Source organism: Branchiostoma floridae, chromosome 8 (genome assembly GCF_000003815.2).
Source record: "Branchiostoma floridae strain S238N-H82 chromosome 8, Bfl_VNyyK, whole genome shotgun sequence".
NCBI lineage: Eukaryota > Metazoa > Chordata > Leptocardii > Amphioxiformes > Branchiostomatidae > Branchiostoma > Branchiostoma floridae.
Genome location: NC_049986.1, coordinates 16,129,716 through 16,140,577, shown reverse-complemented (window position 1 = coordinate 16,140,577; position 10,862 = coordinate 16,129,716). Strand labels below are relative to the sequence as shown.

General features: G+C 39.0%; 2 protein-coding genes across 2 annotated transcripts in view; one reads left to right on the top strand and one right to left on the bottom strand.

Moving 5' to 3' along the window:
- LOC118421823 (myomegalin-like) overlaps nucleotides 1-5,595 on the top strand; it is an 8,993-nt gene extending 3,398 nt beyond the window's left edge. Inside the window, exons 5-7 of the mRNA XM_035829323.1 lie at nucleotides 350-398; nucleotides 586-632; nucleotides 2,144-5,595. Of these exons, the coding sequence (XP_035685216.1) occupies nucleotides 350-398; nucleotides 586-632; nucleotides 2,144-2,206 (159 nt within the window). The 3' untranslated portion in view covers nucleotides 2,207-5,595. The remainder of the gene's footprint in view (nucleotides 1-349; nucleotides 399-585; nucleotides 633-2,143) is intronic.
- Nucleotides 5,596-7,631: 2,036 nt separating this feature from the next.
- LOC118421499 (serine/threonine-protein kinase PDIK1L-like) lies at nucleotides 7,632-9,476 on the bottom strand. The gene is made up of 2 exons (XM_035828809.1): nucleotides 9,274-9,476; nucleotides 7,632-9,045 (listed from the first exon to the last, which is right to left on the bottom strand). Exons 1-2 carry the CDS (start codon nucleotides 9,289-9,291, stop codon nucleotides 7,831-7,833), a joined length of 1,233 nt encoding a protein of 410 aa, XP_035684702.1. The 5' UTR covers nucleotides 9,292-9,476; the 3' UTR covers nucleotides 7,632-7,830.
- Between the last annotated feature and the right edge of the window lie 1,386 nt (nucleotides 9,477-10,862).

The window sequence follows — 10,862 nt, the reverse complement described above, 5'->3', positions numbered from 1 at the left end:
AAATGCAGTAATTATCAAACAATGTACAAACTTGTAGGAGATTCACTTGCTTTAAAAAAAATTAAAGGCAAATAGATTGTCAATTTTTTTTTTTTTTATTTAAGAGGAAGAGATGATTATATCTGACTGTACCGGTATTTACATTTGCATGTCTGCATGGTGTAAAGCATTGCAATGAAATGTTGCCGGGGCAATCTATGGACTGGTTGGAAAGCATAACAGAAGGTTTTGTTGCCAAGCTATCTCAAGTTACATGTATACCTTGAAGATAAGCACATGGATCTTGTATTTCTTCTTGTCTTTGAGACTTGAAATGTTGCAAGGACTGACAGTTTTTCTTTTGTTACAGAGAACCAATCGGCTGAAACAGGGAATGGAAGAAGCACTGGTGAAACAATGTAAGTGTAAGTTGCGTTCATTACTTGAACGTTCTTCGCAGCAGATGAGTGTTTTATTTCTGTTCATAATGTCTGTAAACTGGTGTAATAAGTCACGTTTTGCATACAACATGGTGCTGTTCAAAGGAACTACATGTATATGTACAATGTATGCATCTCATTTCCCTTTTTGTTTCTGATTTTTCAGTGTCAAAAACCCACCATGTCCTACGACAAGCGAGGGGAAACCTGGAGGTAAGTGTTACAATGAAAGTTGTATTCTTCAGGTCGACATTTCAATCTTTAAAAATTGTACTACATATAGATTCAGAATTCTACTGACTATAAACTCCAGCTTGTAAGCTTTAGGCCACACCAAGTTGATTTTTTGGTTTGGTTTTTGGATTTTTAAAAATAACGCCAAATATGAAAACAGAATCTTGGGGAGGGGGGGTCTGGGCCTTGATACACATAGTTAGGAAGTGAATACAGCAGTCAGGTGCAAGTTTCTCTCCTTGCTGCCTTCTTTTCATCATTTCTGCTTGCTGAATTTTTGCTGATTATCCAAGAAGCAAGAAAATAAATTTCAAAATAAGGCCTCTGAATCAGGGTTCTGGCCAACACCTGTCCTTTTGTCCTTTGATGGAATTTTGCACCTGGGGACAGACAAAAATTTTGCCCATTCCGTCCCCTGTGACAGACAAAATCAACATAAAGAAATGAAATTTTGCAAAGATCTTCCGAAATTTAGCACAGCAGCTATTGAATCAAGCTGAGTCTACTCTACCAGTAAAGTTTGCCCCTCAAAGTGCAGGAAATAGCATTTTTACAGGGTCTAGAACTCAAGATTTTTAAATTTTTCTGGACCCCCAAGGACCTTCCATGCTCGACAGGATTTCCATTCAAACGGGGAAAAATTCAGGTTGGCTAAAAGCCTGCTCTGAGTCATTTCTTCTTACTAACCTTCTGTTGGAACGACAGACATTGCCTTATCTCTCGTTCCCTCCTTCCAGTTCTCCGTGTCTTCGTCCTCTTCTCTCGATCAGTCGCTGGCGTCATCCATGGATGACTTCTCTCTCTGACACCGTAACCTCCATGTAACCTGTCTCCTTTCTTCTCTCGCACTTTCCTCACCTATCTCGTCACACAGACACCACACTACTGCACATCACAAGTGCTTAAGCCACCTTTCCACTAAAAGTTAGCAGCTAAAATTAGATTGGTGTAACCCCTGGTTTTGTAATTTCGATACAAAAAAAAATGAATAAGAATTTTGATGAATAAAAAAACAATGCAGGGTGCAAAAATATGGTTTAAATGACAGCAAAACACAAAAGAAATCGTAAAAAGAATACATACATGTATAAGCATGAAGTGCACCGAGCATAACTCATATCCTATACCAACATTGTCTCACTATGCATTAGCTCCACCTATAAACCACTTAAAATTGTGATAACCATATCAGATAGTGTCAATTTTGTGTGAAACCCTCCAACAACATTGGAATTTGGATTGTCTAAATCTTTACTGGAAGCACAACTTTGGTGTAAGGGAGTACAGAAGCTCTCAGCAAAGGTTGTGATATTTGGAAAAATACATATCAGCCCACATCAGATATTGTGTTTAAATCAGTTTTATCAGTAAATTTGACGTACATGTAGCTACATTTTGTATGTATACATTTTGTACCTTCAATTTTTTGAAGAAAGAAAAGTGTTTTCAGATCTGCTGTTTACACTTTGCGTAATTTCTTCTTCTCGTAGGTCCAAGCCAAACATGCTGGCCACGAGGTTCCACCCTCATCCTCTGGAACGGAGGAGCGGTAGCACGCCGTACGCCGCCATTTGCCACGACTGTTTTGGTACCATTTCTGTATAATTCTGTACATATGTGTATTTCTACCCAGACCACAACTGTGTTATATTTTAGGTCTGTCTTATTGATTCTCCTTTCCTTGGAAATTCTGATTTGTACATTCCAAAAAATGGAGTTTTTAGATGTTTTTAGGTTTTAAGAAATCTTATTAGGGTAGAATATTCTGTTTGTGATTTTGAACAAGTTTGCTGTATTTTCCTCATGTTGATGTTTTAATGTTGCTTTTACATATTATACACTGCACACTTGTTAATGACTGTACATAGTGAATTGTGACATTGGCTTTGCTTTGTGTGAGTGTAGAAGTTATATTGCATAATCATGCATATGTGATTGCATTTTTTTAATCACTGCAACTCCCTTAACGTATAATGTTCATTTTTCATTATGTCCTTCCCCATTTTTGGTCGCATTACCAACCCTTCCTCATAAACACAACTTTCTCCACAATCATTTCTACCAAACATAAGAACATGAGGAATGCTATGAGAAGTAAACGACTCGCCCTTTCTATCTGACTACTACCGGTATTAAGTGCATGGAGAATGGCATGAATTTTTATACAAATGCTGCTTCTTAACTTCTACATAAGACAGAACACTTACCAAGCCTAACTCTACAACCTGTGTAACTATAACATCAACAGGGCTGATATAAGAAATCAAACTGTATTTGATACAAGCCATAAAACAGGTGTGTTTTAATGAGAAAACTTTGACATACAGTTTTCCTTCTCAGATTAGAAAGTACAGGGTACTATGAAACTGAGAAACCTCTATTGCTTCCACATGTACTTTTTAAGTAAGCAATATATACTTCAAGGTAATTCATGGTGATGTACTACTTTTAAACACACCATTTGTAGCCAAATCAGCCAATCGTGGGAGGCCTTTCATCAGAAGCTGTGCAGTCCCCAGTAGAACTATACTGATTGGTTGAAGGTTTTACCTGCCATCCAATGGGAATCATTTCCAGCATCTTTGTTCACAAAACTGTGACAATCTGTAGTTTGTGTGACTCAGTTTGTCTGTGCAATTAAGTAAAGAAAATGCCCAAACTCTTGTACTGATAACTTTTCGACTTTGTTCCAACACATACTTACAGTGTCACATCTGTTGTGTAGGTACCTTTTAGTGTATTGGGTCATCAAAGTCTTTAGCATTAGAACATATACTCAACATTATTTCAATTTATGTAATGGCTTCAATGTCCCAAAATTGAAAATTTCATTAGGACAATGCATGCAGGATACTTGTATAAGAGTTCTGTACTTAGATTAGTAGACAGTTCGTTAGGATGTTTCCAGCCTTCTTATGACAGAAGTGACACTATATTTTTCCAAGCCTTTTCAAAGATGCTTGTAACTGCCAGTTACATCATTCTGATGGAATAATTCTCTTGTTGAGCTCCAGATCAAGTTGTTTTCAAACTGTTGGTTTATGTACAGTTTGAAGACAACTTATTTCAGTGCTTCATTTTCAAGTGAATCATTCCATGTTTGTCCATAATTTCATATTTGGCAGAACATTTGAGCATTTTTTATTTCTTTTTTGACTGTGTGGTTTTCGGGGGAAAAATTCAGATCAAATTTGCATTCAGCATTTTACCAAGAAATTTTGTCAAAGTGGAGCAAATTTCAGTAGAATAGGACAGTATGATTTGCAATGGCAAGCATCTTGTAAAGGTCTTCTGTGTGTGTTGAGACAAATTTGGGAAGTTCACTGTACAGTAGATTGGGCATGTTGCGTTAGACACCTACATGCATGGTGGCCCAGGTTTGATTTTTGCATGATGTTGTCAGTGTTGCGTTTGTGTATGTGTATGTGTGTTAGCTAAAGCAACTCAAAGTCTTATATATATATATTTGTATACTAATGCATTTGAGGCTGAATGCACAAGTATTTATGCTTGCAAACATGGACATGAACATATTCATCTTAAAGCATCTGTAACTGCACTTTTTCAGATATTTTGCCATCAAATTGCTTGCATCTCTAAGACATACTTATAGGTTGCTAGCATGAGAGCTGTTGTTGGGCTTCTTTACACATACCAATCTGGCACATTTTAATTATCATTTTTGGAAACCTCTTTTGCCAATGCATGTTACAGATACACTTTTGCAAACAATTTAATTTTGCATAATCATATTATGCATCAACACATTAACACTAACACATTCATCTTTACTTGATTCTATGGGGAAACTGGATCATACTGAAACCACTATTGTTACAGTTGAGTGAGTGAAGATACTAAGAAACTTTCCCAGAGTGTGGCAGGTAACGTTTTCCACCTTTCCAGTATAGTTGCACAAGGGATTGCACTGTAGCTGGTGGGCAATGCCAGCATTGGTGGATTGGTTACACTGGTCTGTGTATAAATAATACCCTCATCCTCAGTGACTTTGTAAGAGTTTGAAGAAAACTCAGTGATAGCCTCATCTTGCCTACTTGTAACTATGCAAAACTGTGGCAAAGAACACTTTGCAATAAACTTTTATAACACTAAGAAATGACACGTACACAAGTGAATACCGCATTTGTACCGTAACTGTGGAAAATTTGGTTATTTATGAGAAATTACAGAAGGAATACCAGCTGTATACTGATGTCATGACTGGTAAGGGTATAACTCACCACTGATGAGGACAATTATATCGTGCATATGTTGTGTTTGAATCATTGATATTTCTACAAAGTCATGTAAACACAGCCAGTGGCAAGTTGAACTACGATGAAGATAATGTGACCCTACTACAGTGTAGAAAAAACTATTTTGTATCCTCATATTTTACGTATGTACCATGTGCTGTTTGTTTATGTAACATTATGTGATATGTAGTACTTTTTACCACAGTGACTATAAGTTTGTGATTTTATGTGATAAGAAGAACTGTTCCGATACATTTTGTACTGCATGTGTATGATATAAGTCTAAGATATAAGCCTACACCCTCAAGAACTATTATCCAAATGTTGCAACAATTTTCATGCTAAATCGAAGAGCTCTACAGACGAACCAATACGTGAAGATCTGACTTCCTCATAAGATGTAAAATAACAGTTTTTTTACATAAAATCAAATGATTTTAAGACAGAATATTGCTTGGACATGAGAAGACCTAGCCTGTATGTGGAAAGTACCCATTGTAATAATGCTACATTGCTCATGTGATAAATAATGTCTCTACATGTAAGAACAGAGAAAGGAGGATGCTAGTTTTATATTTGTATTTTCACAACCAACGTGCCTTGTACAGTTTTCATTGGTCGACTCTACCCCTTACTTAATGTACAGATCTGTCCTTGGAAATACAGCAATAGAAGTATTTTTCAAACGGTTGTTGCCTCGTTTTTATTGAATCATAAAAAAACATGTAGGAGGGAAAAACATTTTTGTTAGGGAAAAACTAAAATGGTAAAGATGGGAAAGAATGGCGATAATAAAGGGTGGGGGTCTTGGGGGAGATTTGCAATTTATGCATTTAAATGGAATATAGTAAAACATTTTGCTAGCACGAATACATGCAATAGCAGTTGCAACTAGAGTTCAACGAACCCATCTCTTCGCCAAATAATCATGCCTTTATTTAAGACTTTAAGGTCTTATTCATGTATTACTAAATAGCAAATGACTGCATGAACTATGTTCCTCACAAACACACAGATATTACCAAAACCAGGCTGTGACCTGACAGATGACCTGGTAGCATCCATGGTCAATCAGAATTTCATGCTTGTCAATTTAGACTTTGTCCCCAGTGTAAGGGCGTCCTCCAGCAAACCATCTGTATAACAGCTGTGTCCATACATATAGGTCAAAATGAGATATATAGAGCACAGTTTATTTCTGTTAATAAGTTTTGCTGCAGTACCTTAGGAAGCCGCTAAGGGGCCCACTATCATAATCTATCTTCGTTTTCTTGACCCCTACCCACCTACCAAATATCATCAGGATTTTTTCAAGGCTTCTCGAGTTATGCATTCCACAAACAAACGGACGCACACACTCGGCCCGCTACCGTCCTAACGGAAAATGCTACGTCAACTATTTTCGAACACAACCTTCCTTTCCGCAGCCGCTACTTAAATACTAAATATCATGAAAATCCATACATAGCTTCTTGAGTTATATGCTGTTGGCATGGATTTATGAACTTTCCTCATTAATTATGCAAATTAGCTACTGATTTGCATAATTAGTATTACATTGTATAAGTCATCACTCATTCTATCTACATACCGAAAATCCTGATGATCTGTTTACACGTTCTCAAGTTATCCTCGTCCAAAGTTTGAACGGAAATCGGTGCCTGCAGTTCCCAAAAAGCCGCTAGGGGGTCCAAACTCACAGCACTTACTCTCTGTTCCAAGGGCTATCTACCACTCAAAAATCATGACCACAGCATGTCCAGAACACAAAGTGCCAAAATTAAAAGTTTTGCTGCAGTACCTTAGGCAGCCACTAGGGTGCCCATTATCGAACTTGACCTTCGTTTTCCTAACCCCAATCCACCTAACAAATATAATCAGGATTCATTCAAGGGTTCTCGAGTTATCTTGCTTACAGACAAACGCACTTACATACAAATCCCGCTACAGCACCATAGGTAAGAGCCAGGTAAACCATTTTCGCACTTGACCTTCCTCTCCAAAACCGCTACACACCTACCAAGTTTCGTGAAAATCGCCCAGCTAGATTTTGACTTATGCTGCCAAAAACAAACCGCAAAAAACATACCAAGCTCACTGCAGTACCGTAGGAAAACGCCAGGTAAACCGTTTTCAAACTTGGCATTCCTTTCGACAACTGCTACACACCTACCAAAAATCACAAAGTTCCATCCACAATTTCTCGAGTTATATGCTGTTGACCTACATACAGACCCAAGTCAGCAATCTCATACTCTTCTTGGCGAAGAGAATTAGTATATAAAAGTATTCTATTTTATTCACAATCGTGTATCTACAGAGAATTGTGGAGGGAGCAACATCAAGTACATGACATACTTATACTATTATGGAAAATACTAAAATTATAGCTTCTTCTCATTAATTATGCAAATTAACTCCTAATTTGATGGCATTGTGTATATATTTGTCTAGACTATCTGCATATTGAATACAATTGCAATTCCACATTCGTTAACTTATCCTCCTTGAAATATTTTTACAAATAGAGCAAACTGCTAGGGGGTCCAAACCTACACCACTTCTTCATAGAATAGGCTATCTGCCACCAAAAAGCAAGACCATACCAAGTTCAGGTCAAAATATTACTACAGTACCAAAGTCACACACCAGGGGGCCCAAAGTTGATCTTGACCTCCGTCTTTCCAACACCTAACCTCACCAAATATGACAATGTATCCAGCGGTTATAAAGATATGCTGACCACAAATATCCAGAAACACAGGCAGACACACCAAAAACTACTCTATTCTAACTCCATTTTCCGTGGAGGTAACAAACCACGGCCCATACGACCCAAAAAAAAAGAGGTTAAGGCACCACCCTTTTTAAAACAGTTTGGAGAAAGCAAGTTTTGGTCATTTGCATGGTGGAAACGACTTTTAAAAATTCACCACTCGAGAGCAGATGTTCTTATAACACTCAAAAGCAGGCGGAACCATTTTAAACTTTAAAATGTAGGTTACACATTCGATATCATTATAATTGCAGCAAATACAGAAGAAACACGTGACGAGAGCGCAGACTGCTTGCAATATCAAGGCAATCATAAACGGGATGGTGATGATAACTAGGACAACTGGTTTCAGAAGCTGAATAAGGCAGTACAGCAAGATTGAGAAGATTGTTAATGGTATTTTGCAGCATGAATTAGTTTCTCCTTCGTTTTGACTTGTGGCTACAATTGGAGTTGTCTCCGAGAGTTGGTAAGACTCCTGGTCGCTTTCGTCTTCAATCACCATCAGGTTATTGAAGACTTCATCTGCAGTAGGCCTTCCGTTGTAGTCTGCGTCTATCATCCTCAAGACAAGGTTCCGGCGCTTAGGATGGTTACTCATCACAGTGTCTTGGTCTACGGTTTCGCCTCGCCTCAGAAAATGCCCTATAGCCTCTGGATAGCCTGACGGACCTCTGACACAAGGGGCGAGGTATGGATCGTCTCTGGCATTGACGGCGGCATTGAGATTGTCAAACATGGCCCAAATCACAAGCCCCATAGAAAACACGTCAACCGCGGTGGTCCAGTTGTGATCATGACCCGACTGGACTTCGGGAGCGACAAAGAAGGGCGTTCCTATGACGGACCCTGTAAAGTAGTCGTGAACCCTAGCCCGATCTAAATGGGTACAAACGGTTGCAAGGCCAAAGTCCACTACCTTCAAAATTGGGAACTCGGTCCTGTCTTTTATCATCAAGTTCTGCGGTTTCAGATCCCTGTGAACGATTCGCTGTTTATGGAGGAACGCCACAGCATCCGCCAACTGGACGGCCAGCTGGCGTTTTGTGTCAACATTTTGTGGGTTGCGGAAAACGTAGTCGCCAAGAGTTCCCCCGTCACAGAATTCAAGAAAAAGCCAAATGCAAGAAGGATGTGTAGAGACTATCTCGTGCCCGATAAGTTGTGCGATGTGGTTATGGTTGGGAAGGTTTTCTAATGTGTTCAGTTCTCCAACAGCTTCATTCATTTGGTAATCCAACTCTGCGGACAGTCTTTTAGCCGCACAGATCCTGACCGGATCTCGACCTAAAGAATAAGCTTTGTGTATTTGACCGAAAGCTCCCCTTCCCAGTTCCTCTCCAACCTCGTAGTTACCAACCTACGGTGAGATGTAAAATTACATGAATAAGCAGCTTCAAAGGTAACGCTCTGGCCCTATTGGATTTCAGTTGAATACTAAATTTTAGTAGACCTTGTGAAGTACTCGTACAATAATGGTTGGAGAATGCACATATGAAATATAATGACAAAATCAACCATTCGAAAAGGTATGATCGGAATCTTTATAATGGCGACTTATTGTATGAGTAAAAGTGCAACAAATGACCTTGAATGACGTCTCCATCTTGAAGCCCAGGAAAGTTGTCAGCCTTTTTCTATTGATAACTTCTCAATTCAGACAATCTGCAAATAAATCATGAAGCTATTTTTGTTACGGTGTTCTTGTTGTTGTTGTTTCGCGATTTATTACCAATGTAACGATTTGGGAACGTCAAGTTGGGAATGACGTTTAGCTACGATACATTAGTCTATGATATTTACATCATCTGGAAAATGGGCGTGGCACAATTGGTAATGCCGAATTCACAATGCTACTGCAGGCGTGGACGGAATGTATATTAAACTTGACTTAAGTTTAAGTTAATCCATTTTTGTAACATCGTTACAAAATCAAGATACGATTAGTTAACTTCAACCGTGAAAACAGAAATACCTACACGTACCAGCGATGCTTACAAAACATGAAAATATTAATGACTTCATTAGCAATTGTAACAGTGTATTTGCAACAAACGCCAGTTGTTTGGGTCCTTTCGAGACGGGTTGCCCATTCCTTGAGGACAATATGAGGCAGTTGAGCACATTCACAGTAGACACAGTATGTTTGCCAACTTAACATGTTTTATGAGTAATCGAACATACCTGCTTTCCTGCCTCAACACTATCCAGAATTCATGAGAACACAGCGAGACATAGTCAGTGGCAAACGCTTTTTATCACTAAATCTTGCGAGTCCCGTGATGTTTTCCACCGACGTGGCACCGTTTGCTACATATATGCATGCACCTGCACGAAGGTCGCCAGTCTGGATGTGGTTCAGGGATCAACAGTGGCATTGTCGAACAATAGCATTTCGAAGTGGCTGACAAGCTGTATGTCTTGACAGTTTGTTGCCTAGTCATTGCTACCGTCCGTTCCCAAAGTTTCTGTCACTCACACCCGTTAAAGCCACATTATATGCCAATGATTTTATGTACTGTACCGTTGATCAACACATCATACACATGTGCCCGATAAGTCACTCACCCACTACGAAAGCGAAAGGTAATTTTCAATTGAAAGGGACTTTCCGTGTTATGTGATGTTGGCCACGTACCTACCCCTGACCTGACCTGACCTGAGCTGTGCGGGTGAGGGCTCAAGTTCAACAAACAACGCCCAAGACAGCCTGATCACAATTGGTGAGAAATTTACCCAAGTAAGATTGCTAAAGGAGTATTCGTAATTTCTGACGGAAGGAATAATGTCATTCAGTTTCTCATACTTGTGCCATCTGCTCGTTACCAGCTTCTACAGACCAATATTCAGGAAGCACCCGCCCATTATATCAGGAAGTGAACTCTGTACCACTGGCAATGTGATGCGATGTCAATGAACGACGCATGGTCTTGAAGACGGAGACAGAACGAGAAAACACAGTTGTTCAGAAACGTGTCATCAAACAGCACATTCTGGTCGTGTGAAAAATTTGCTGTGTTTCAACTGTAACTGGAATCCATGTCATGAAAAAGAATAAGAAACAGTCATGCCTTCGAGTACCTGAGTTACCAACCTAGGATTGGTGTGATCAAAAATTCTTATTTTCCCAGAACTATTGTAGAGTGGAATATGTTATCACCAAGCACAGTAGGACCA